At 33.9% G+C, this 23491-nt stretch overlaps 6 protein-coding genes and 1 pseudogene across 6 annotated transcripts; 4 read left to right on the top strand and 3 right to left on the bottom strand.

Annotated features, from left to right (window-relative positions):
• The first annotated feature begins 263 nt into the window (after positions 1-263).
• On the top strand, positions 264-3145 carry LOC108857678 (polycomb group protein FERTILIZATION-INDEPENDENT ENDOSPERM). The gene is made up of 13 exons (XM_018631690.2): positions 264-550; positions 899-964; positions 1056-1178; positions 1286-1366; positions 1457-1549; positions 1668-1743; positions 1833-1912; positions 1997-2068; positions 2174-2233; positions 2322-2418; positions 2520-2583; positions 2677-2736; positions 2871-3145. The coding sequence occupies exons 1-13, from the start codon at positions 311-313 to the stop codon at positions 2944-2946; spliced, it is 1188 nt and encodes a 395-aa protein (XP_018487192.1). The 5' UTR covers positions 264-310; the 3' UTR covers positions 2947-3145.
• On the bottom strand, positions 3144-5164 carry LOC108857677 (pentatricopeptide repeat-containing protein At3g20730). The gene is made up of 2 exons (XM_018631688.2): positions 4413-5164; positions 3144-4326 (listed from the first exon to the last, which is right to left on the bottom strand). Exons 1-2 carry the CDS (start codon positions 5044-5046, stop codon positions 3254-3256), a joined length of 1707 nt encoding a protein of 568 aa, XP_018487190.1. The 5' UTR covers positions 5047-5164; the 3' UTR covers positions 3144-3253.
• A 563-nt stretch (positions 5165-5727) lies between these two features.
• On the bottom strand, positions 5728-8450 carry LOC108860462 (uncharacterized). Its single transcript, XM_018634339.2, has 12 exons — positions 8307-8450; positions 8111-8159; positions 7934-8027; positions 7716-7799; positions 7454-7596; positions 7257-7347; positions 7058-7141; positions 6802-6941; positions 6613-6706; positions 6375-6464; positions 6039-6237; positions 5728-5958 (listed from the first exon to the last, which is right to left on the bottom strand). The coding sequence occupies exons 2-12, from the start codon at positions 8152-8154 to the stop codon at positions 5942-5944; spliced, it is 1080 nt and encodes a 359-aa protein (XP_018489841.2). The 5' UTR covers positions 8155-8159; positions 8307-8450; the 3' UTR covers positions 5728-5941.
• Positions 8451-9812: 1362 nt separating this feature from the next.
• Positions 9813-11639, top strand: LOC108862303 (putative F-box protein At3g20705). The gene has a single exon (XM_057011054.1). The coding sequence runs from the start codon at positions 10451-10453 to the stop codon at positions 11552-11554; it is 1104 nt and encodes a 367-aa protein (XP_056867034.1). The 5' UTR covers positions 9813-10450; the 3' UTR covers positions 11555-11639.
• A 2731-nt stretch (positions 11640-14370) lies between these two features.
• LOC130512615 (putative F-box protein At3g20705) lies at positions 14371-17361 on the top strand (annotated as a pseudogene).
• Positions 17362-20180: 2819 nt separating this feature from the next.
• On the top strand, positions 20181-21516 carry LOC108858143 (putative F-box protein At3g20705). The gene has a single exon (XM_018632112.2). It carries the CDS (start codon positions 20288-20290, stop codon positions 21431-21433), a length of 1146 nt encoding a protein of 381 aa, XP_018487614.2. The 5' UTR covers positions 20181-20287; the 3' UTR covers positions 21434-21516.
• Positions 21517-21871: 355 nt separating this feature from the next.
• Positions 21872-22606, bottom strand: LOC108862304 (probable histone H2A.2). The gene is made up of 2 exons (XM_018636393.2): positions 22354-22606; positions 21872-22259 (listed from the first exon to the last, which is right to left on the bottom strand). Exons 1-2 carry the CDS (start codon positions 22540-22542, stop codon positions 22041-22043), a joined length of 408 nt encoding a protein of 135 aa, XP_018491895.1. The 5' UTR covers positions 22543-22606; the 3' UTR covers positions 21872-22040.
• Positions 22607-23491: the final 885 nt, after the last annotated feature.

The raw sequence follows: 23491 nt of genomic DNA, 5'->3' as shown, positions 1-23491 counted from the left end.
AACTAAAATTTCTAATTTTTAAAAAATTATTTATATGAATATTTATTTATTTTATATATAAATATATTTATAGAATATTTATATAGTTGTCATTTACCTTTTTAGTGAAACATATTTTGATCTTTTAGATTTTTAACAGCTATTTGATAATAAAAAAATGGTAGTACAATTCTATGATATTTCTCTAGATCTTTTACTATATAATCCAAAAAGTTAATTATTAAATTATTTCTTTTGCTTATAAAATATCAGTTGACAAAAAGAAAAAAAAACCGTAATTGTCGAAACGTACGAAAGAATTGTTATTTGCATGAGACTGGTACAGGACCAGTGTCCGAGAGAGAGAGATAGAGAGAGAGAGAAGAGATTTGAGATGTCGAAGATAGGTTTAGGGAACGAATCAATTGTCGGGTCTTTGATGCCATCCAACAAAAAATCGTACAAACTGACCAACAGGGTTCAGGAAGGGAAGAAACCTTTGTACTCTGTTGTTTTCAACTTCATCGATGCTCGTTTCTTCAATTACTTCGTCTCCGCTGGTGGCAATGGGGTAAAAAAAATATCTCTTCTTTTTCGAATCTCCGTTTAAGGTTTTCAAGTTCTGGGTCTGTGAAAAAGTATCTTTTTTTTTCTGTCTGATTTTGGGTTTATGATTGCTGTCCTGAGATGTTGTCCGAAAAAAATTGAGACTTTGCTTGATGGGTTCCTTTTCAAAAGGTAGCTTAAGGTTTTTGGTGAAAGTTTATGGATTTTTTCTAATTGAACACTAGCTGGAGTGACTTGATAATCATATAATAAACTTGATAGCTTTATCTTGGTTTCTTCATTTAACCTTTTACTGGATTACTGAGCCGAGTCATGAATGTCATGCATTACTGCCATTGGGTTTATTATGTAGATTAATCTGTACAAGTGTCTTGAAGATGGTGGCATATCTTTATTGCAATCCTACACCGATGAAGATGTAAGGAAGTTAATACATATTATATAGTTTCCATGAAATTTAAAAAAAAAAGCAGAAAAGTTTCATTGATGCTATGTGCTTTGTTGATCAGAAGGAGGAGTCATTTTACACTATAAGCTGGGCGTGTGGAGTTGAAGGGAACCCTTTTGTTGCGGCTGGGGGAGTGAAAGGCATGATTCGAGTCATTAACGTCAATGATCAAATGATTCATAAGGTATTTATCTTTTTGACTGACATGAACAAGGATGCTGTATGTATCCTCTACTAGCAAGTGGTTCAATTTCTTTCTTGTGTAATCTGTGTTCTCTCTCACATACGCAGACTCTTGTGGGCCACGGGGATTCAGTGAATGAAATCAAGACACACCATATGAAACCTCAACTTGTGCTTTCTGCTAGCAAGGTATGTTGTCACTTCTCTCCATAATGTCCTGATTTTTCATTTATTTGGTTGAGGATTAAGAGCTTTTTTTCCTTCTTGATATTGGATCAGGATGAATCTGTTCGATTGTGGAATGTTGAAACTGGGATTTGTATTCTGATATTTGCTGGAACTGGAGGTCACAGATACGAAGTTGTAAGCGTGGTAAGCCAATATGAACTTTTTAAACACAGTGGATGTGAAAGAAAAAAATCATCTGATCAGTTTTCTGACACTTGATATATATATATAAAGACATCTTATCTTATTTTCAAATTTGTAGGACTTTCATCCCCATGATATTCACCGTTTTGTTAGTTGTGGAATGGACTCCACTATTAAGATATGGTCAATGAAAGGTACGAGTAGAACCAAATAGAACTTCCTTTCTCTCAGAGTTTGTATGATCTCTCTCTCTCTCTATTATTCTTTCTTTGGCTGCCTTCAGAGTTTTGGACATACGTCGATAAGTCAGACACATGGAATGATGATCCATCAAAATTCCCAACGAAATTTGTACAATTCCCTGTAAGTATTTTTATTTTTGCTTCGTCCTTGTAACAACTGAGTGACATACACATCTTGATGGAACATTACTACTTCAATGTGTAGGTATTTACAGCTTCAGTTCATACAAATTATGTTGATTGTAACCGTTGGTGTGGTGATTATATTCTTTCAAAGGTTAGTTAGTGAGTTAATGATGGATAAGATCATGTTTCATTTGGTGGAATAAGCTAAAAACCGAAAGGTTACTCTTGTCTTCTTATGTATATATCTGAATTTCAGAGTGTGGAGGATGAGATCCTGTTGTGGGAACCAATACTGAAAGAGAATTCTCCTGGAGAGGTTAGGATCTCATTTCTACCCCTATACACAACAAAGTGATTCAGTTAATTAAAAATGTTCTTTGTGTTGTTGTTGTTTTTATTTGCAGGGTACTTCAGATGTTCTACTTAGATACCCTATTCCAAATTGTAGTCTCTGGTTTATTAAGTTTTCTTGCGACCTCTCTTTGAATTATCTTTCAATTGGTAAAGCTATATCTCTATACATTATTAAAACTATACTTGAAACTTCACTTGTGAATTTTGTGAAACATTTTTGGTTGGTTGGTTGGTTCATTGGTCATCAGGGAATCAGAAAGGCAAGATTTATGTCTGGGATTTAAAGAGTTTCCCTCCTGTTTTGGTCACACTGTAAGTTACTTTCGGATCTTTAGATACAAATAAAATAAGCTTCACTTCTGTGTCTTTGTTTCATTCTTCACATGATTCTCTGTTGCTGTGTAGGCTATCACACAGTCTATCAAAATCTGTGATCAGGCAAACCGCTATGTCCACTAATGGAAAGTATATTCATCTTCTCTCTCACTAATGCATTGAAAAACTTCATTATTTTATGAACCAGTAGTTACTCCAACTCCACACAAAAATGCAAAGCATTTGATTCCTTACACACTCTGTTTCTTTCCATGGCATTGTAGCACAATTCTTGCTGCCTCCGAGGACGGAACAATATGGCGCTGGGACGCGGTTACCGAAGTAGCAGAGTCTTTATAGGAACTGATGGATTAGGAGTCTTATATTATACATACATTGTTACAAAGCAGACTATCTATCTTAGCACATAGTGCTAGAGAGTTTTCTTTCAGCTATGGTCCATGCTGATTCATTACCACCGGTTCAAAAAAAAAACTATCCATTGTTTTATTGTTACACTTTGGGAAAGTTTTCAAAGTTTTATTGCTACTCCCTGAAACCTTAACATTCTTATTTATAGCTTCATTAACTTCACTTCAGTGTTAAAACATTTGTACTACCTAGTGTCTTTGAAACCTTTACTAAGATTCTTGTCATATAGCCTTCCTCAATACACAATGCTATATCCAGGAGCCTTCTTGCAAGAGCTAGTCTCTTTCATAAGTTTTCTAGTCTTCAAAGCATTGTCCCAATCTTCAGTAGCTGCATATACACTTGCCAGATTAATATAATTGACTGGTTTCCTCGGTTCCATACTCAGAAGCTGCGCTGCTGCTACTTGACTGAGTTGCACATTCTCATGTCGCCTGCACGCATCAAGAAAAGCTCCCCATGTTGATGAGCTAAGACTTGTAATGCCCTTTTTATTTCTTATCAGTTCATAAGCATCTTCCAAGTTTCCACCGCGTGCAAGCATATCCACCATGCAAGATAAGTGCTCTTCTCGAACTTTGATACCGTACTTGTTGATCATTGTGTTGAAAACCTTCCACCCAATCTCGGTTTCTCCTGTGTGGCTACAAGCAGAGAGGAGAGCAAGAAACGTGACGTCATTCGGTTTGATCCCTTCATGCTCCATTCTGTTGTAAAGATCAATTGCTTTCTCTATATCCCCATGTCTTCCATAACCTGAAATCAAAGAGGTCCATGATCTCACATCTTTCTCTTCCATCTCTTCGAAAGCAAGGACTGCATCCTCAATGTCCCCAGACTTTGCATACATATCTATCAGAGAGTTGCGCAAAGCAACGTCGAATCTGATTTGGGAGGATTTTAAGGCGAAACAATGGATCTGCCTTCCAATGGATATTGAAGCAATGGTGGTGCATATTTTAAGCATTGAGGATGCTACAACTTCGTCCATCTTAGTTTTCATCAGTATCATCTCTCTGAAGATATCAAAAGCACCACTTGTGAAGTTGTTCTGCTGTGCAAGACCTGTAATTATAGCAGTGCAAGATATCAAGTCTCCTTTCATCGTGCCCTCGTACAGTTTCAAAGCATTGGCTAGGCTACCACACTTGGCATACGCAACGACCAGAGACCTAACAAGAGCAACATTTGATCTCCCGAAGCCAAGCTTGACCGCAAAACCGTGTAATACACTGACCATTTCGAGACAGTTAACTTCAGTAGAAGCTCTCAAGAGGCTCCCAAAAGTATAGCAATCTGGCTTCTTCCCTGACACAGAACACAGGAGAAGAAGCTATCTAACCAAATTGAGTCACTTGATCGTGTATTAAGAAAAGACAGAGAGTATAGATTACCTTCTGCGAGCATCAACTGAAACAGACCAAACGAAGTATCTGCAGTGTACCCATCGATCATTATGTTCCAAGAAACCAAGTCTCTTACTTCCATCGACTCAAACAGAAGACGAGCATCCTCCATCTTACCACACTTAGCATAAAGACAAAGCAACGCACTCCTCACAACCAAGTTCCCTGCAAATCTCCCTTTCTCCACACAACAATGTATCTGCATCCCTTCTTTCAGACACCCCGAATCTTTGCACGACTTCAAAACACTCCCGTAGGTGAAGTCATTAGCCCTAACAGGCTCCACGCGCATCTCTTTGAACAACAGCAACGCGCTCCGGTGATACCCACATCGAGAATATCCCGAGATCAAAGCTGTCCAAGAGCCAACATCTCTTTCGGGCATTCTATCGAACAGTTTACGCGCGTGTCTCAGATCTCCGTGTCTTGCGTACAAGTTGACCAGACTGTTGTTCAACTGAAGATTCGAGATGAACCCGTTTGTCACGGAGTTCCCGTGGATCAACACAAACTGTTTCTTGAGGCTTTGGTGGCTGCATAATTTGAGAGCCTTGAGGTACAAGGAAGGGTCTAATAAGTATGGTTTCGAAACAATGAGATTCTCCACGCAAGCAGTCATCATTATTCACAAAGAAGAGAGTGGATCTAAATTAGAAGAAGAAAAGCTATCCCTTTTATCTACTGTTTCCCACATTCATTGCCACTCAAATCAACCATGAAGAACATACACACTAGAGAACACGGCTTTCCAAAAAAAAAAAAGAAAGAACAGAGCTTTTCTTAATAAAAAATCAGACCTTTGGTAAATATCAAAATTAAAAAAAATTATTATAAAAATTCGGATAACCCATTTAAATGATTTTTGAAAATTTAAAATTTATATATACTTTAAAATTTCTCAAAATCTAAAAATTAGAATAATAAATATCATATAGTTTTGAATAATTTATGTCAAAATACCAAAACTTAACTTAAAAATAGAAATTGGTTTGATTTGAATATTTGGATGGTAAATCAACATATATTTTAAATATTTTTGATATTTGAATTATTATTTACTTATTTTAAATATTTATTTTTGACTATTTATATTCGAAATATTTATACAACTTCAAAATATTTTATACATTTTGGATATTTTCTGAATGTTAAATTTATAAATAGCTAATATATTAAAGTATATAAATCTGATTTAGCTATATTTAGATAGCCGAACTTTTTTTTGTTAAGATCAAATATTCAAACAAACTTTAATTAAAATTTGTGTTTGTAAAAGCGTTGTATCATGACTCATGAGTACGTATAGCACAAGTTGAACTGATTTCCTTGAAAGGGATTCGTTCAAAAGAACAGTAGTACTAGAAACGTTATTTATGTACGTACAACCAGAAACGTTTGACCTCAAAAGCTAAACATAAAGTGACAAAGTTTTAGTCAATGAAAGCACATATGTGCAACTCAAAACCCAAACTATCAAAGAACCAGACCAGAATGTAGAGCTTTTAGGGCAGGGAAACCTAGTCGCCTCTGGTATCTGCAAGCAAAAAAGGGCGAATGATGATGATTATGAATTTGATAATGAAGAGCTTAAGTTAGGTAGGTGGAAGACATTACATCGGCCAAGTGTTTCTCTGGCCACCTGCAAAACAAGTTCGTTTTCTTCTAACACCTTTTTGGCCCTATCTGCAGCTTCGGATGCCTCTTTCGCTTCTAAATCTTTCTGATCAGACACTGCAAGTGCCTTTGCTGCTGCCTCACTTATCTCACCTAGTTTCTCAGGAGTAATATCGAGGATCTTGTAGTGGGTTTCTACCTGCATTTGCAAGTTTTTGTAATTCTTTTTTAATCAAACAAAATAATGTACAATACGATTCAAGCATCACTATGAACAAGTTTTTTTTTTAATACTATAGAAGATACTTGTTAAATAAACAAAACCAAAGGTGGTACCTTCTCTAGTATGCATTGAGAAACACGTCTTTTCAGCCCTCCTTCCAAGTTCTTCCTATAATTTGGCGAAAAAGTCCTTCGATACTTTGCCTGCAATTTATCAACCACCAAAACAGTTTTGACTGAGGTGCAGCAATGATGATGATGGTAAGCAAACCCAAGTGCAATCATTGTCTCAACTCAGATCAAAACCATGGAAACAGATAATTATAGAGACAAGAGAGAGCTTCCTATTAACCTGGATAAACTCGAGAATTCCATCAATATCAACACCATTTCCATCATTGATTGTTGATATAGCCTCAATAACGGGGTCATAAAGAGGCGTATTCCTGACAGAAAAAAAAGTAAAAAGTGGAAATAATCTGTCAATATACAATACAGAGATCAATTTTAACATATTATAAGATTCCAAAATGTCACAAACCCAGAGGAAGCAGAGGCATCTGAAGAAGAGGAAGAACTCTTTGCAGGATCTTTCTGATCATCCACTGCAACAGCTTGTGACTGGGACTCATCCATATTTTCTGAAGTAACATCCACGACGATCCTGTAGCCGTATTCTCCCTACCATTTGCAAGTTTTTTTTTTTAATAATCAAACAAATATATATATATACGTATCGCAGGAAACAAGTTCCAATACAAACAGATTCCTACTTAAAATGAACAAACTAGGTTTACCTTCTCTAGTTCATTTTCAGAAACACGTTTGTTCAGCTCGTCTTCCAACATCTTCATGTAATCCGTCGGTATTATGTACCTATTCTGCAATTTATCAACCACAAGAATAATTTTCAAGACTTAGGACTGATCCAAATAAATAACTCTTCTTTTTTGACTAATTATGGTGAGATGGTCCTATCTATATATATATATTAACCTCAATATATTGGTAAATCTCGTCAATATGAACACCGACTCCATAATCCATTGTTGATATAGCCTCAGTAACGATGGCCTCAGGCATATCCCTGAAAAAGTTGCGAAAGAACAGGTCAAAATACAATAAAATAAAGATATCGAATATCAAATCATAATAAAAATTATAAGATTTTATCAAAATATATCACAACAGACCCATAGGGTAAAGCGTAATCAGAGGCACTAGTTGCAGGATCTTTATGAATATCAGAGTCTCCAACTGATTTTGACTTGGTCTCTGTTGTCTCATGTGTATTTTCTGAAGTAACGTTGACGACTTTGTAGCGGGTATCATCTACCTGCATTTTCAATATCTTTTTTTTTATTTTCATTCCAACAAATGATGTATAATAATAATATGTACATATCTCAACTCTAGCATCATAATGAACAACAAGTTTTAATATAAGTGGGTTACCTTCTCTAGTTCGTTGTGATAAGCACGGTCGTTGAGCTCGATTTCCAACAGGTTCCTGTCACATTCCGCTAGAGGGAATTTATCCTGAAATTTTATCAAACCAACAAGAATGTCAATGATCGTCTCACACACTCTCATCAAATTTTAACTCTTTTCTGAATCAAATTCGAAACTAATTAACTAGCGTCTCTAACTCTCATCAGATCATATTAATTAACCTTGACAAAATCGTAAATGCCATCAATGTCAACACCGTTTCCACCGTTGATCGTGAGTATAGCCTCGCGAACCGTGTCAGTTACATGCCTGTTCCTGAAAGGAACAATAAAAGAAAAGAAGTAAAGAATCTTATCAAAAATAAACAAATACATAAATCAAAGATCGATGCCACAAACTCAGAGGAACTATCTTCGGAAGAACTATTTGCTGCAGGATCCATGGCCACTGAAACAGAGAAGAGTTTGGGGCACGATATTAGGGTTTTGAATCGATTGAATCAAAAAAAACTTCACAACAAGATAAATGTTCGATCGTTCAACCCAATCGATTTTCAAGGAGAAAGAAGCACAAAGATGATGTTACGCGATATACCTTGGAAGAATAATCGATAGCTATAATCTCTATCCGCGCTTCAGAAATGCACAATCGCAGTCGCCGGAGAAGAGAGCGATTCGTCGGAGAAGAAGAAAGAAACCGATTCTCTGTGTTTCCCGCTTTTCCAACTGCCAGAAGCAAAACCGCATATATCTATACTATTAAAGCAGGATCCTATTGTGATTTTTACTAAAAATACCCATTTCTTAATAAACATTGCATATTTCATTAAGGACAATTAAGTAATATTAATAATACATCTATATTGGGTCATTTTTTCTTATCCAGCCCACTGCCATATTAGATCTTTCTTGGACCGATTAAGAAATCAGCCCACTGCCCTTTTCTTTTTATCATTCTTAATATTGTGTGTAGAGAACAAAAATTAATTACTTAATTATTATGTTTTTTCTTTTTTTAACATAATTTAAGCATTCATAAAAAAATTTGAATTTTTTATTGAAAATTATAAATCTTTATTAAAAGTATATAATTTTTTATTTAAAAAATTAACCACATAAAATTAATTTATCAGAGGTTATACCATTCGGGTACGGATCGGTTCTTTCGAGTATAGGGTTTTTTGGGTTTTGAAATTAAATCCCATTGGAGTATTATAAAATTTCGAGTCGGATTCGAGTCGGATCTTTCTGGGTCCGGGTGGATTCGGTTCTCATGCATAAGAATCTGAAAAATAACCAGATAACCAAAGTATCTAAAGCGGGTTCGGTTATTTTACTCAAAGTAACCAAAGTATCCGATTGGGTTCAAATTTTTGTATCCAAATTACTCAAAAGTAACCAAAAGTAACCAAAAATATCCATTCTATACAGTTTTTTGGGTAAACTTTTATCCAAACTATCATATTTTACCCAAAAATACTCAAAAGTACCGAAAATAAATAATATGGTTAACTTATAATATTAATTTAAAAATATTAAAAATTATAAATATAATTAAAACATATATTTTAAGATATATATTCACATTTCGGATATCGTTGGATATTCATTCGGTTCTCGGTTCGAGGCGGATTTGGGACCGGTTCTTCGGATACAGCAATTTAGAACTCATTCGAATATCTACCCCGGGTCTAATCGGATTCGGGATCCTGATTTTCGGGTCGGTTTCGGATTGTTTATTCGGATCCGAATATTTTACTCAGGCCTATACTCATTTAAAATGAAACACGATAAAAAAAGATAAAAAGTTCAAGTCTTTTATAAAAAAACAAATATATGAAAATATGGCATTTACTAAATATTTGTCAATTTAGAAAAAATAAAGGAAAATAAACCCGCGCTTTGAAAGCGCGGGTCAAAATCTAGTATATATATATAAATATAGCCTTTCGGCTGGCCCAATAAAAGGTATTAATAAGCCTAAATAGGCCCATTAATATAAAGCCATTCCGCCTATTCCTCACTCAATGGCTTATGCGTGTCAGGTCACGTACCATCAATAATTCCAACAAGTTAATCGGTTTCTCAGTTCCATTTTCTTCCAAGGTTACAACAAGGAGGTTACAATCGATTTCAAGGAAAAAGAAACACAAAGATGATGTTACTCGATATACCTTGAAGAATAATCGATAGCTACAATCTCTATCCGCGCTTCAGAAATGCGCATTGCACAGTCGCAGTCGCCCGAGAAGAAGAAGAAGTAAACCGATTCTCTGTGTTTCCCGCTTCTCTACTTCTTGCTTGTTTCCAACTGCCAAATGCCTAAATCGTGTATATATAGCCTTTCGGCTGGCCCAATAAAAGCTATCAATTGGCATAAATAAGGCCCATTAATAAAACTCAGTTATCTACTATAATATCGAACAAAAGGGTTCTCCTTCTTTTTGAACACCACATGCTCTACGTCAGAAATCACATGCTCACGATAAGTTGTATTATCTTAAGTAAAACTATCCATTTAATCATTTCATTGGGCCACTGAATAAAAAGGCCCATTAACAGTGGTCTTCCTTGGAGTTATGAGACGGTAACATTCATTAGGCATTAGGGTTTCAGTGCCTTAAATATCGACAGAATCTAGGGAAGAAAAAAAGCACCTACAGAAGAAAAAAGAAAAGAGTCTTCAAAGATATCTAAACTTTTTTTGTTCATCGATCTTTGTTTGGAGCTTGAAACAATATGAAGACGATGATATCCAATCTTCCCAAAGACTTGCTAGAGGAGATTCTCTCTAGGGTTCCGGTGAAATCAATAAGTAAAGTACGATCTACTTGCAAAAACTGGAACGTCTTAACTAAGGATCAGAGATTTGCCAATAAACATATTGAAAAAGCAACAGCATCACAACAAGAAAAGGAGGTTCTTGTGATCACTGGGGATGCCAACTATGATTTGATCAACGTCAAATTCTATGACTTTCACAACAAAACCTTTGGTCCATCCACAAAAAGCAACGGTATACTTATTACCCAACAAAACTCAGATTCAGGAGTCTTTGTACGTGATATCTTTTATTGCAATGGTTTACTGCTATGTGTATTGGGAAACGTCAAACTTAGGCTTTTGGTTTGGAACCCATATTGGGGTAAAACAAGATGGATCAAATCCCCAACAAAACGTTCGGGTGAGATGTTTGCTTTTGGATACGACAAATCATCTCGTACCCACAAAATTCTTAGGTTAAGCAAATATGATGATGATCTCTTCATCCACATGGACATCTACGATTGGAGTTCTGATTCATGGAGGATTCTTGATGCCACTTTTGACACCAATATATTTGAGTGTATTAAACCTGGCTTGTCTTTGAAGGGAAACACTTACTGGTATGTCGAGTTAGAAGATGGTTTCTTACACTGTTTTGATTTTACTAGAGAAAGGTTTGGACCGCTTCTGCCTCTACCATTTAAGTGGAGTTATGGATTCAATGAATCTCTATCTTTGATTAAAGAAGATAAGCTTGCAGTGTTATTAGAGCCCTGGGATATATTTGAGATTCCTGTTTGGGTTACTAATAAGATTGAGCCTGACGCTGTGTCCTGGAGCATGTTCTTCAAAGTTGAAAGGTTGAAACTCGATTGTGGTTTCCTGTTTGGGAGTTTCTTGCTTGACGAGGAGGAGAAGACCGTTGTGGTCTTTGATGATGGCCATACCTCTTACAATAAAACATGCATCATTGATGGGGAGAGTGGTCATTTAAGAGAAGTGGAGGGCTTAAGATCTCCACACTCACAACTTTACATTATTGTGAGCAATTATGTTCCAAGCTCTGTTCAAATCTAAGCTAACAGATCACATTTACATGTTCTTTCAAACAATTTTAAATAACAAGCTGTAACTCACCTCTCTTTTATTTTTTATATGATCATGACTTCTCCTACTCTCTTCAAACTCCACTCTTTTCAAACTCTATACTCTCTTCAAACTCGATTCCTTTTTCATATAACATCTCAGTCTCGACTTTAACATATTCATTATATGTTTTTAGTTAATGGCATATGAATCATGGCCGGATTTGGGCTAAATCCAATGAAACACTGGCATTGGCACACAAAAATTTTGTAGGCTTTTTACATAAAAATATATCTCTAAATTATATTTAAAAAACTTAAAAAGGCTTTTTAATGTTTAAAGTTTCCAAAATTTTCAGATTCGGTGCATATGACCTGGAAATGCTTAAAATAGGTTATTAGAGTCCACTGTGTATTAAGTTCTTGTTCAGTTTTCACTTTCCCAAGGTGTATTTAACAGCCAACCCCTGTAAAGAATCTGTATTTTTTTTATCAAGAAACATAACCAAATTACATTCTAAGAACTTGGCCTTGAGTAAATATTGCAGGGTATCGCAAGAACAATCTAGGACATGAGTTTGCTTAGGCCTGCGGGTCTGATTCCACTGGTTATTCAGTTTGGATTAGGACTGGCAAAAAAAGAACGAATCCAAACTGAATCCAGTCCAAAAAAATCGTACATAATCCAAATTGGTTCAAAACTCAGCATTTTCCATGCAGTTTCTAAGACATATAGTCTTATTGCCTTAGTTTTGAATCAATGTTTTGAGATCCATGAGCATTCAACTACGCCAAAATAACAATCACATAACCTAAGTGCCAATAAACTTTCCCAGCCGCCTTCCAACTTTTTTCTTGCAGTTTTTCCGGTGACTGGCTGTTCTCGCCGGCACTGGAGAAGCTCTTCTTCTTTCTTCATCTCTAGCTTATTCACTTACTTTTTCGGATCTCAGTGTTTTGTGGTTTGGTTTCATGATAGCCCTTGTCTCTATCACTTCCGATGATGTGGGTGGCTCACTTTTTTCTGTGACCTTTGTACAAGGATTCAAGGCGGATCTAAGGGTTTGGTTGATTCGTATGGCCTAGTTTGAGGTGTTGGTCTCTTTATAGCAGTGATATTGAAGCGTTTGTCTTTTAGCAACGGTTCGCTTTTGACTAGTGCACCGACTTTAGTTTACGTATTGGTTTTTGTCCTTATGAAAAGTTACGTATTAGTATTCTAGTGTTTTCGTCTTTTTTCTCTTGTGAGAAATTGGATCTAGTTTCAATTTGGGATTATTTTGGTCTTTAATTGTCTCTTTCGGGTCTGTGCTTTTACAGCAGTGAGAAATTAGAATGGATCTGAACGATCAATCCATATTATCCATCTGATTTTTATTTTGCATTTCAAGTTTGTTCTGTATTTTAGTTGAAGCTAATATGGACAAAAGACAATGAAGAAGAAGACTTATTTAGACGATGAGAATTATTGTCATGTTTTCGCTAAAGGTATTGGAAGTCCGTCTGCTATTGTGGGATCGGGAACACCTAATCTACCTTAACTTGAAACAAGACCAGTTTGTGATGGCTATGTGGCTGTGATGTTTGTGCTCGCCGGTTTTCGGTGTGGAAAAACCATTAGTTTCTCTTTATCCTTTAGTCATTTGTTTTTGATGTAATATGTTAAATTAGATTCAATAAAATAAAATGTTAAAAAAAAATCCAAATTGGTTAAATATCAACCAAACTGATTAAATATCTGAATAGATTCAAAACTTTGGTATCTAAAGAATTAGAACCAAACTCCATCAGAATTCAAGTATTTCGGATATCTGAATAAAATTTATATAATTACTTATATTAAGATTTAATATCCAAACAATATCCAAAATATACAAGACTAGATAATAATTGCACCATGTGCAAAGCGAGATATTTTATAAATATTTTTTAAAATATATATATATATATATAAACATATGTAAAACATATTTTAATGATTTAATCAGTATGAAAATGTAAGATATTTATTTTTCTGAATTCAAGTATAATACAGTTTCTTAAATTTAAAAACCAAATTATTTATATATTTTTAATATGGTATGTATTTTAATTTAAACAATATTAATATATATATATATATATTGATATATATATATCTATTAAATGAAATTTCATAATCATATTCCGAATATGTTTAGAAAGATTTAAGAGAATTGATTTGGTTACCTAAATCATCGCTTACATTTTCCGTCACACACCCGTTTAAAACTCAAGAGTTTATCGTGCTTGGGCTAGAATAGTGAAAGGATGGATGACCTATTGAAAAGTGATTCGCGATAGTGATGCTAAAGCATAAGGAAAGGTCATGTGCTCTGATTGAAGAGTCAGTAAACCTTTATAAAATTAAAAGATCAACCTTTGGAACAGGATGAGCCTCTTGGATCAAAAGAAGTGTGGATGGCCCATTAGATATGGACAGTCCGGCCATTACAAAAACTGTCTGAATTTCAATCGTAACACCCACCTCTAGTTTAATCATCATAGTTTGTTCAGATTCAAATAATATCTCTACAGAAAAAAACGAGATAAAAAATCCTTTTAACTAAAGAAGAAAAAAGAATTTTTTTTTAAGTCTAGATTGATTATTATCGATTAATTATACTATTACAACGATGAGAATATTACAAAGACGATTCTATAACCGACAATTCTACCTCCCTATGAAAAAAAGAATTTTAAACGGGTTAATCACACAGCCCGTTTATTTTGATCAAAATCTGTTTAGTAAACGAACATAAACGGACAAGCCTAACTAACATCCATAATCATTATCACTGGCACTAAATACGAAAAGCCCAATTAATATTGATCTGAGACATATATAAGCATTCGTTAGGGTTTATGTGCCTTCAATAACACAATTCATCGGCGGCCCCTTGGGAAGAAAACAACATATTTGTGTTCATCGACCTTTGTTTTCACTTGAAACAATATGCAGACCATGATAACCAATCTTCCAGTGGACTTGCTAGAGGAGATTCTCTCTAGGGTTCCAGTGAAATCTATTAGAGCAGTACGATCTACTTGCAAAAACTGGAAGACTTTATCTAAAAATCAAACTTTTGCCAACAAACATATTGAAAAAGCAGCAAGAGAAAATGAGGTTACTGTGATCACGGGGAATAACAAAGATCATTTGATTAGCGTCAAATTCTTTGACTTTCGCAACAAAAACTTTGATCTGTCGACAAGCAGTAAAGGTAAACTTGTTACACGAGAAAACTCAGATCTTGCAGTGGTGCATAGAGTCTTTTATTGCAACGGTTTACTGCTGTGTCTATGTGGAATATCAAACGTAGGCTTTTGGTATGGAACCCGTATTGGGGTACAAGAAGATGGATCAAAACCCAAACGGAACGTTGTTATGAAATGTTTGCTTTTGGATACGACAAAGCATGTGGTAGCCACAAAATCTTTAGGTTAAGCAAAGATGACGATGATATCGTTGTCCACATAGATATCTACGACTTGAGTTCTGATTCATGGAAGACTCCTGATGAAGCTTTTCACAGCAATGTAATAGAGTATACTAAACCTGGCTTGTCTTTGAAGGGAAACAATTATTGGTACGCTTATGATAAGGAATCAAGAGATGGTTTCTTACACTGTTTTGATTTTACAAGAGAGAGGTTTGGACCGCGTCTGCCTCCACCAGTTGACTTGAGGTATGTGCATGGTCCTGGTCCTTTTGGATGCAATGTGGCTCTATCTTCGGTTAGAGAAGAGAAGCTTGCGTTGTTGTTAAAATACCGGTGTGATACTGAGGTTACTGTTTGGGTTATGTTGATGAATAAAGTCCCACATCGGTAGTTGGAGAAATAATTAAGTAATATATAAAGGGTTAGGGCCAATCCACTAATTGCCAATTGGTTTTAAGTTGGAAGCCCATAATTAACCCGAATCTAATATGGTATCAGAGCCGTCGATCCTTGTGGATCAAAGTTAAATTAAAAAGAGCCCCCGATGTTGGGCCACTCCGTGGATGGTATTCCCACAGTTGTCCACGCATGTGCGTGAGGGGGAGTGTTGATGAATAAAGTCCCACATCGGTAGTTGGAGAAATAATTAAGTAATATATAAAGGGTTAGGGCCAATCCACTAATTGCCAATTGGTTTTAAGTTGGAAGCCCATAATTAACCCGAATCTAATACGGATAAGATTGAGCCTGACTATGTGTCGTGGAGCAAGTTCTTCAAAGTTGAAATGTTGCAAATCTTTCGTTGTTCTGATCTGTTTGGGAGTTTCTTGATTGATGAGGAGAATAAGACCGTTGTGGTTTTTGATGATTATGACACATGTTGCAACACAAGTGCATATATCATTGATGGGGAGAGTGGTCATTTCAGAAAAGTGGATCTCAGTGAATCTCCGTACTCACGACTTTACAATCTTGTGAACAATTATGTTCCAAGCTCTGTGCACATCTAAGGTAACTCATCTCTCAACCCTATATGATCATGGCTGCTGCTTCTTGTATTCTCTTGAAACTCAATATGGTTTGTTATATAACATTCTCAATTTAGACTTGACATTTTCATTATATGTTTTTTGGGAAAATCGCATAAAAAATCCTGAAAGTGGCACTTACTACACTTTAAACCTTGAAGTTTTTTCACTAACACTTTTAACCCTGAAATTGACATTTGTATCATAAAAAACCTTCAAACAGAAAAAATGACCTGTTTAGCGGGTAAAAAATAGTGATGTGTAGGTTTTTTCCAAAAAAATATTTATTTAATTCATAAAATAAATAAATAAATCATAAAACTAAATTAAAAACTAAAAATAAAATTCAGAAAATTAAATAAAAATTCAGGAAATTAAATAAAAATTCATAAAATTAAATCAAAATTCAAAAAATTCGTAAAAATAGAAAATTATTATAAAATTCAGAAATTAAATAAAAATTTGGAAAATTAAATAAATTCAAAAAATCGTAAAAATAGAAAATTATTATAAAATTTTAAAAAAAAATTATTATAAAATTCAGAAATTAAATAAATTTTCAGAAAATTAAATAAATTTTCAGAAAATTAAATAAATTTAAAGAAAATTAAATAAAAATCAGAAAATAACTAAAATCAGAAGTTAATAAAATTTCAAATAAATAAATGAATATGATTATGTTAGAAATCATAATCATCATTGTTAATGGTTATGTTAGAAATCATAATCATCATTGTTATTTCCAACATAATCATATTCATTTATTTATTTGAAATTTTATTAACTTCTGATTTTAGTTATTTTCTGATTTTTATTTAATTTTCTGAAAATTTATTTAATTTCTGAACTTTATAATAATTTTTCTATTTTTACGAATTTTTTGATTTTTTTTTCAATTTTCTAAATTTATATTTATTTCTAAAATTTTATTTACTTTCTGAATTTTATAACAATTTCCTATTTTTACGAATTTTTTGAATGTTTATTTAATTTTCTGAACTTTTATTTAGTTTTAAATTTAGTTTTATGATTTTTTATTTATTTTATGAATTAAATAAATATTTTTGGAAAAACTTACACTTCACTATTTTTACCTGCTAAACAGCTCATTCATGTACTACGGACGGCAAATTCAAGGGCGGATCGTTTAGCACGCAGTGCCAGACAACAATCGTCTTTTGTCATTCACATGGATGTAGAGCTACCAGTTTGGTGTGCAGAGTCTATATGAGTCTGTATCTTTGATAACAAAAAAAAAAAAAAACATGTCATTTTTTCTGTTTAAAAGTTTTTCATGATACAAATGTCAATTTCAGGGTTAAAAGTACTCGTGAAAAAACTTCAAGGTTTAAAGTATCGGCAAGTGCCACTTTCAAGGTTTTTTATGCGATTTTCCCTATGTTTTTTGAAGGATTTTATCCTCTTGCTTCTTTTTTTCGCCCTCGACTTCTACTTTCTTCAAACTCAATTCACAGATCTTGCAAACTCTACATGAAAGGTCCATTCACATATCAGCTGGGGAGGTAGTTAGATTAGTTTCCAACGTCTGTTCTTGTTCAGTTTTCACTTTACCTATAACTAATTTAAGAGCGAACCCCTTTAAATAGTTAGTAACTTTGATCAAGAAACATAACTCCTTCAACCTAATTACAATCCAAGAACTTGGCCTTGGGAGAGTATTGCAAGAAAGAATGATGAAGCTGAATGCCATCAGATGTTGCTCAATCTACCTTAGCTTCTTTTTTCAATATCATACTATTTGTCTCTTCTCATCTTATAAGATATCATTTACACTATCATGCCGTAGTTTCTTAATGCATGGTTTCGATCAAGAGCCAGAGCAGGACTACTTCCAAGTTCATGCTCTATCTTCTGTTCCCAAAAAAATGGGTTCAAGATCAATCTTTAAGACCAGACAGGTTTCCTGTCCAACCTAATGTTAGTCGTTTCTGAAAGAACAAATTAAAAAATAATAATAAAGGAACCCTGTTGGAGAATGTTTATGTTGTTGATTCAGACAAGTAACGTCTTATATATAATTTTACAATTTTTACAAATAAAATATCCAGTTTATAAGTTGTATATTTAGATATAGAAGTATTTTAAACTGAACTAGAGTTGATCCTTGCATCCGAATGTTTAATTATTTTAATAAAATAGATATAGAAAATTTTTATAACACAAAAATATAATGATCGCACAAAACGGCTGAAAATTAATTGCAAACTGCATTGGTTTTATAAATAATTTTATTTATCTCAAATATTATTGGTCAGAGAGGTGTAATTAACTTCGGTTTCTAAATAAGTGTCATTTTGATATTTTTTACAAAAATTAAAAAATGACGAAAATATATGTAAGTTGTTATTAATTGCAATTCTCTTGTCAATAGTATTTGAGATAAATAAAAATATCTATAGAATCAATGTAATTTGCAATTAATTTTCAGCTGAAATTAAGTATAATTTGCATTGAAAAGGTAAAGTGATATTTTTTGTGTAACAAGAAAAAAAACTAGAATGACACTTATTATGAAACAGAGAGAGTAACAACTTACATATATTTCCGTCATTTTTGTAATATGTGTGAAAAATGTCAAAGTGACACTTATTTAGAAACGTAAGAAGCATCTTTTAATATGTTTGAGTATTGTGTAACTGGTTAGATTAAAGTAATTATCTCCAAATATATCTTAAACATATATTCTATTAATTTGTTGAATATTTGTTTGTGCATATTATTTTTCCTATTTTATGTGTAAAATTTATATTATTTAATAAGTCCTATTGGTAATATATATTTATTTACAATTGTTTATATGTGGACTGTATAGTTAGTTTATGATTGTTTTACTAATTTTTAGATTTTGGTTTTTAGTTTTTGGTTTTTGGTTTTTAGATTTTAGTTTTGATTTTTCAATAGATTTTTTTTTTTGAAAAACATGATTGATTGTTTTAAATTTTGGTTTTAGCTTTCGGTTTTGGTTTTTCCTTTTTAACTTAATAAAAATAAAAATATTAGTAGAATTTTTATTTAAAAAATAAAAGAAAAAAATACTGTCATCAAAACACATGTAAATTGTTGAATAATATTATTTAAAACAAAAATAAAAAATAAAAATATCATAGATACATAAATTTGAGAATATATATAAATTTATTCCATAAATCTCTTTAATAAAAATAATAATTCTATGTGTATAACTAATTTTTTATATGTGAGTATATTTTCATATTTTATTCAACTATTGTATATAAAAGTTAATAGCTAAATTTAAAATATACCAAAATAAATTAAAGATTAATAAATTTACAATATATAGACTTCAAAACTTTATTAATTTGCTATAACATTTATGTCACAAAAATATAACTAAAATTATTGAAATGTTTTTAAAAAGAAAATCATTTTTGGTTGTAGGCTGAAACCAAGAGAATATAGATTTTGGTTTTTAAGAAAAACTATATTATCAACAAAACATATAAACTTTACATAAAAATAAATTAAATAACTAATTTATTTTTATTGACTATTTTTAAAAATGTTCTTAAGAGAAATTATTTTTGTATTATATTATTAAACGAAGGCTTTTACTAGAGCTAATTTTTATTGTAGTTATTGTTTGGGAAATTATGTTTCCATATATTAATGCATAAATATAGCAAAAGATTAAATTAAAAAAAAAGTTATCGCTGGATTTGGAAAAAACCATAAAAACTTAGATTTTGGTTTTTCTTTAGAAAAAAACAATTATTTGTAAAAGCTAGTTTCCCTAGATTATAGGAAATCTATTTCACTAAAAACTTAATTGTCTAAAGAAAATGGTTCTTTCAAAAACAAAAACCAAAAACTACTTCAAAATCTATAAACAATCAACCTCTTAGATAGAAATAATAAATGTTTATAGAGTTACATTATAATAAAACAACTTAAATTACTAATAAAATAGTCAAAGATTTCTGTACAATAATTTTGTAAGTGACTTTATTTTAATTGAGTAGATAACTAGATACCTCCAAAATAAAATCTTCATTTGATCATTGTCACTGGGCCTTAAAGAAAGGTCCATTATTCCCTTGAGTTGAGTTATAGACGTTAACATTCATTAGGGAACTAGGGTTTCACAGCCTCTTGGTAAGCAAAAACAAACACGAAAAGAGGAAAAGGAAAAAAAGTCATCCAAGATTAATCTTAACTTAATTGCATTCATCCATCGTGTTTGAAGCTTGAAACAATATGAAGACCATGATATCCAATCTTCCTGTGGACTTGCTAGAGGAGATTCTCTCTAGGGTTCAGGTGAAATCAATAAGTAAAGTACGATCTACTTGCAAAAACTGGAACGTCTTAACTAAGGATCAGAGATTTGCCAATAAACATATTGAAAAAGCAAGAGCATCACAACAAGAAAAGGAGGTTCTTGTGATCACTGGGGATACCAACTATGATTTGATCAACGTCAAATTCTACGACTTTCACAACAAAACCTTTGGTCCATCCACAAAAAGCAACGGTATACTTATTACCCAACAAAACTCAGATTCAGGAGTCTTTGTACGTGATATCTTTTATTGCAATGGTTTACTGCTATGCGTATTGGGAAACGTCAAACTTAGGCTTTTGGTTTGGAACCCATATTGGGGTAAAACAAGATGGATCAAATCCCCAACAAAACGTTCGGGTGAGAGGGGTGAGAGGTTTGCTTTTGGATACGACAAATCATCTCGTACCCACAAAATTCTTAGGTTAAGCAAATATGATGATGATCTCTTCATCCACATGGACATCTACGATTGGAGTTCTGATTCATGGAAGACACCTCATCCTGATGCAGCTTTTCACAGCAATGTAATAGACCAGTCTATAAAGTATACTAAACCTGGCGTGTCTTTGAAGGGAAACTCTTACTGGCATGCTAAAGATAAGAAATCAGGAAGGAATTTCTTACAGTGTTTTGATTTTACGAGAGAGAGGTTTGGACCGCGTCTGCCTATACCATTTGAGTTTGCTCCTGGATTCTATGCGTCTCTGTCTTCCTTTAGAGAAGAGAAGCTTGCACTGTTGTTAGACCTACGGGATAGAATTGGGATTACTGTTTGGGTTACGGATAAGATCGAGCCCGACGCTGTGTACTGGAGCAAGTTGTTCAGAGTTGAAACGTTGCAATTACGCTATCGTGGTTTTATGTTTGGGAGTTTCTTGATTGACGAGGAGAAGAAGACAGTTGTGGTTTTTGGTGGTTACGAAGGATGTTACAAAAAAAGTGAATATATCATTGATGGAGAGAGTGGTGATTTCAGACAAGTGGAGAGAATAGGTTCTCACTACTCGAAACTTTTCAATCTTGTGAGCTGTTATGTTCCAAGCTCTGTGCAAATCTAAGTTTAAGTCATCTCTCTCCTTTTATGATCATGGCTGCTTCTTGTTTTCTTTTGAAACTCAATTGGTTTGACATCTTCTATTATATGTTTCTGAATGACTTTATACTCTTTCTTATTTTTTTTGTCCTCTACTTCTACTCTCTTCAAACTCAATTAACAGGACCTTCAAAGCTTTAGATGAAAGGTACATGAGTTATTGCTTTTCATATATCACTGTGAAGAGGTTGATTGATTAGTGTCGTGTGTTCTCCCTTCAAACCCAATTGGTTTGTTATATTACATCCTCATTGGATACTTGTGTCAATTAGCATATCGCGCATTTTAATTTCATTATGTACGATTTAAATCTAGAGACAGAGCAGGACGCAGATTTAACCGTTGCACATTGGCAAATTATATCTCTTTATGGTGATTGCAAAATTAAAAAAAAAAAAAAAAATGAGTTCAAGATCGCTTTTTTAAGACCAAACAGATTTAATCCAACAGTACAACAGAAACACGCTGCAAAAACGTTTACAAAACAAAGGCGATATAACTAATCTACAACAAGAGGACGAAAACAAAGAGACTAATCTAAATCTACACATTACAGAAACTGAAACTGAGATCTATTCGTCATCATCACCGGAAGGTTTGGAAGCACCACCACCAGCCTTCTTAGGAAGAAGAAGATTGTGAATGTTCGGCATCACACCTCCGTTAGCAATCGTCACGTCACCAAGCAGCTTACTCAGCTCCTCGTCGTTCCTCACCGCCAACTGAATATGACGCGGCACGATTCTCGTCTTCTTGTTGTCCCTCGCCGCGTTTCCAGCCAATTCAAGAACCTACACACAAAAAAAAAAAACAGTTTCCACAATACCGAACCGGTTAAAACCGGTTTAACTAAATGAATCTAACAAAACCGGTAAATTAATTTACCTCTGCTGCGAGGTATTCGAGTACGGCGGCCAAGTAAACCGGAGCTCCGGCTCCGACACGTTCGGCGTACTTGCCGTTTTTCAAGAACCGGGCGATACGACCGACGGGGAACTGGAGACCGGCCTTGCTGCTCCGAGACGTCGCCTTCTTAGCAACACCAGATCCGAGAGTTTTTCCACGACCCGCCATTTTTTTCTTTCGTGAATTTGAAAGTGAAGAGAGGGGGAGGGAAGCGTACGAAAATTTATACAGTGGAAACAACGCTCACGGGGGTTTATGTATCGTAGAGACGTGTGAGTGATGGTCACCCAATAGAATGCAATCACGCGGATCGTATTGATTGCCGTTGGATTAGAATTAGGATCGACGGTTCGTAATCGAGACTTTTGAAGATGCACACTTTGCGTGAGATTGACCCAAGTACCCTTCGGTTAGTTAGTCAATTACTAGTGGTGACTGGTGACGTCCTCGTTAACTAGTCAATGAATTTAATGTGAAAGGTTTTAACAACATTTATAATGAACTTAACAACATTTGGTGTAATACTTAGAGCATTCTTATCCTAGAAACAGGTAAGGTTTCTAATTTTTCTTTTTTTCCTATCGCGGACCCATGTAGTAGGGCCCGCAAAACACCACGTAGTACGTTTCTTCTTCTTCTCCAAATAAGGGACGTTGTCACCAAAATATAGAGCCCTTCCCCCCTTTAGAAACGCATGAAGAGACAGGGATGAGGATGCTCTTAGTCATCATTTGCGCAGAGAAATTAGCGGGAATGACGTTCTCTTCACAGTCCCAGTGGAGTTTTTCTTGTGATTGCTCTGTTTCTTCAGGTCCGTGACTTTTAATCATTGTTGATCAATGGAATCTTTTAGCTAGCAAACGTTGTTACGATGTACTTGTTTTATGTGGTATCATGTTAAATATATTTGTTATATGGTTGAACAATTTAGCCGGGAATATTATTGTGACTCACACATACATACAGTCCAGTACTCTTAACGCTTATATAAACGAGCGAAATATAGATTACATTCTGTATCGACCCTGGCTCAATTCTAAATTAGAAACTGAATTAATATGAAATGTGAAATATTTAACTATATGACAACTCATAAAGTGATTAAAAAAATATTTTT

This window comes from Raphanus sativus, chromosome 5, assembly GCF_000801105.2.
Source record: "Raphanus sativus cultivar WK10039 chromosome 5, ASM80110v3, whole genome shotgun sequence".
Lineage (NCBI taxonomy): Eukaryota > Viridiplantae > Streptophyta > Magnoliopsida > Brassicales > Brassicaceae > Raphanus > Raphanus sativus.
Note: the sequence above shows the minus strand (reverse complement) of the source record. Positions and strands in the feature narration are given on the sequence as shown.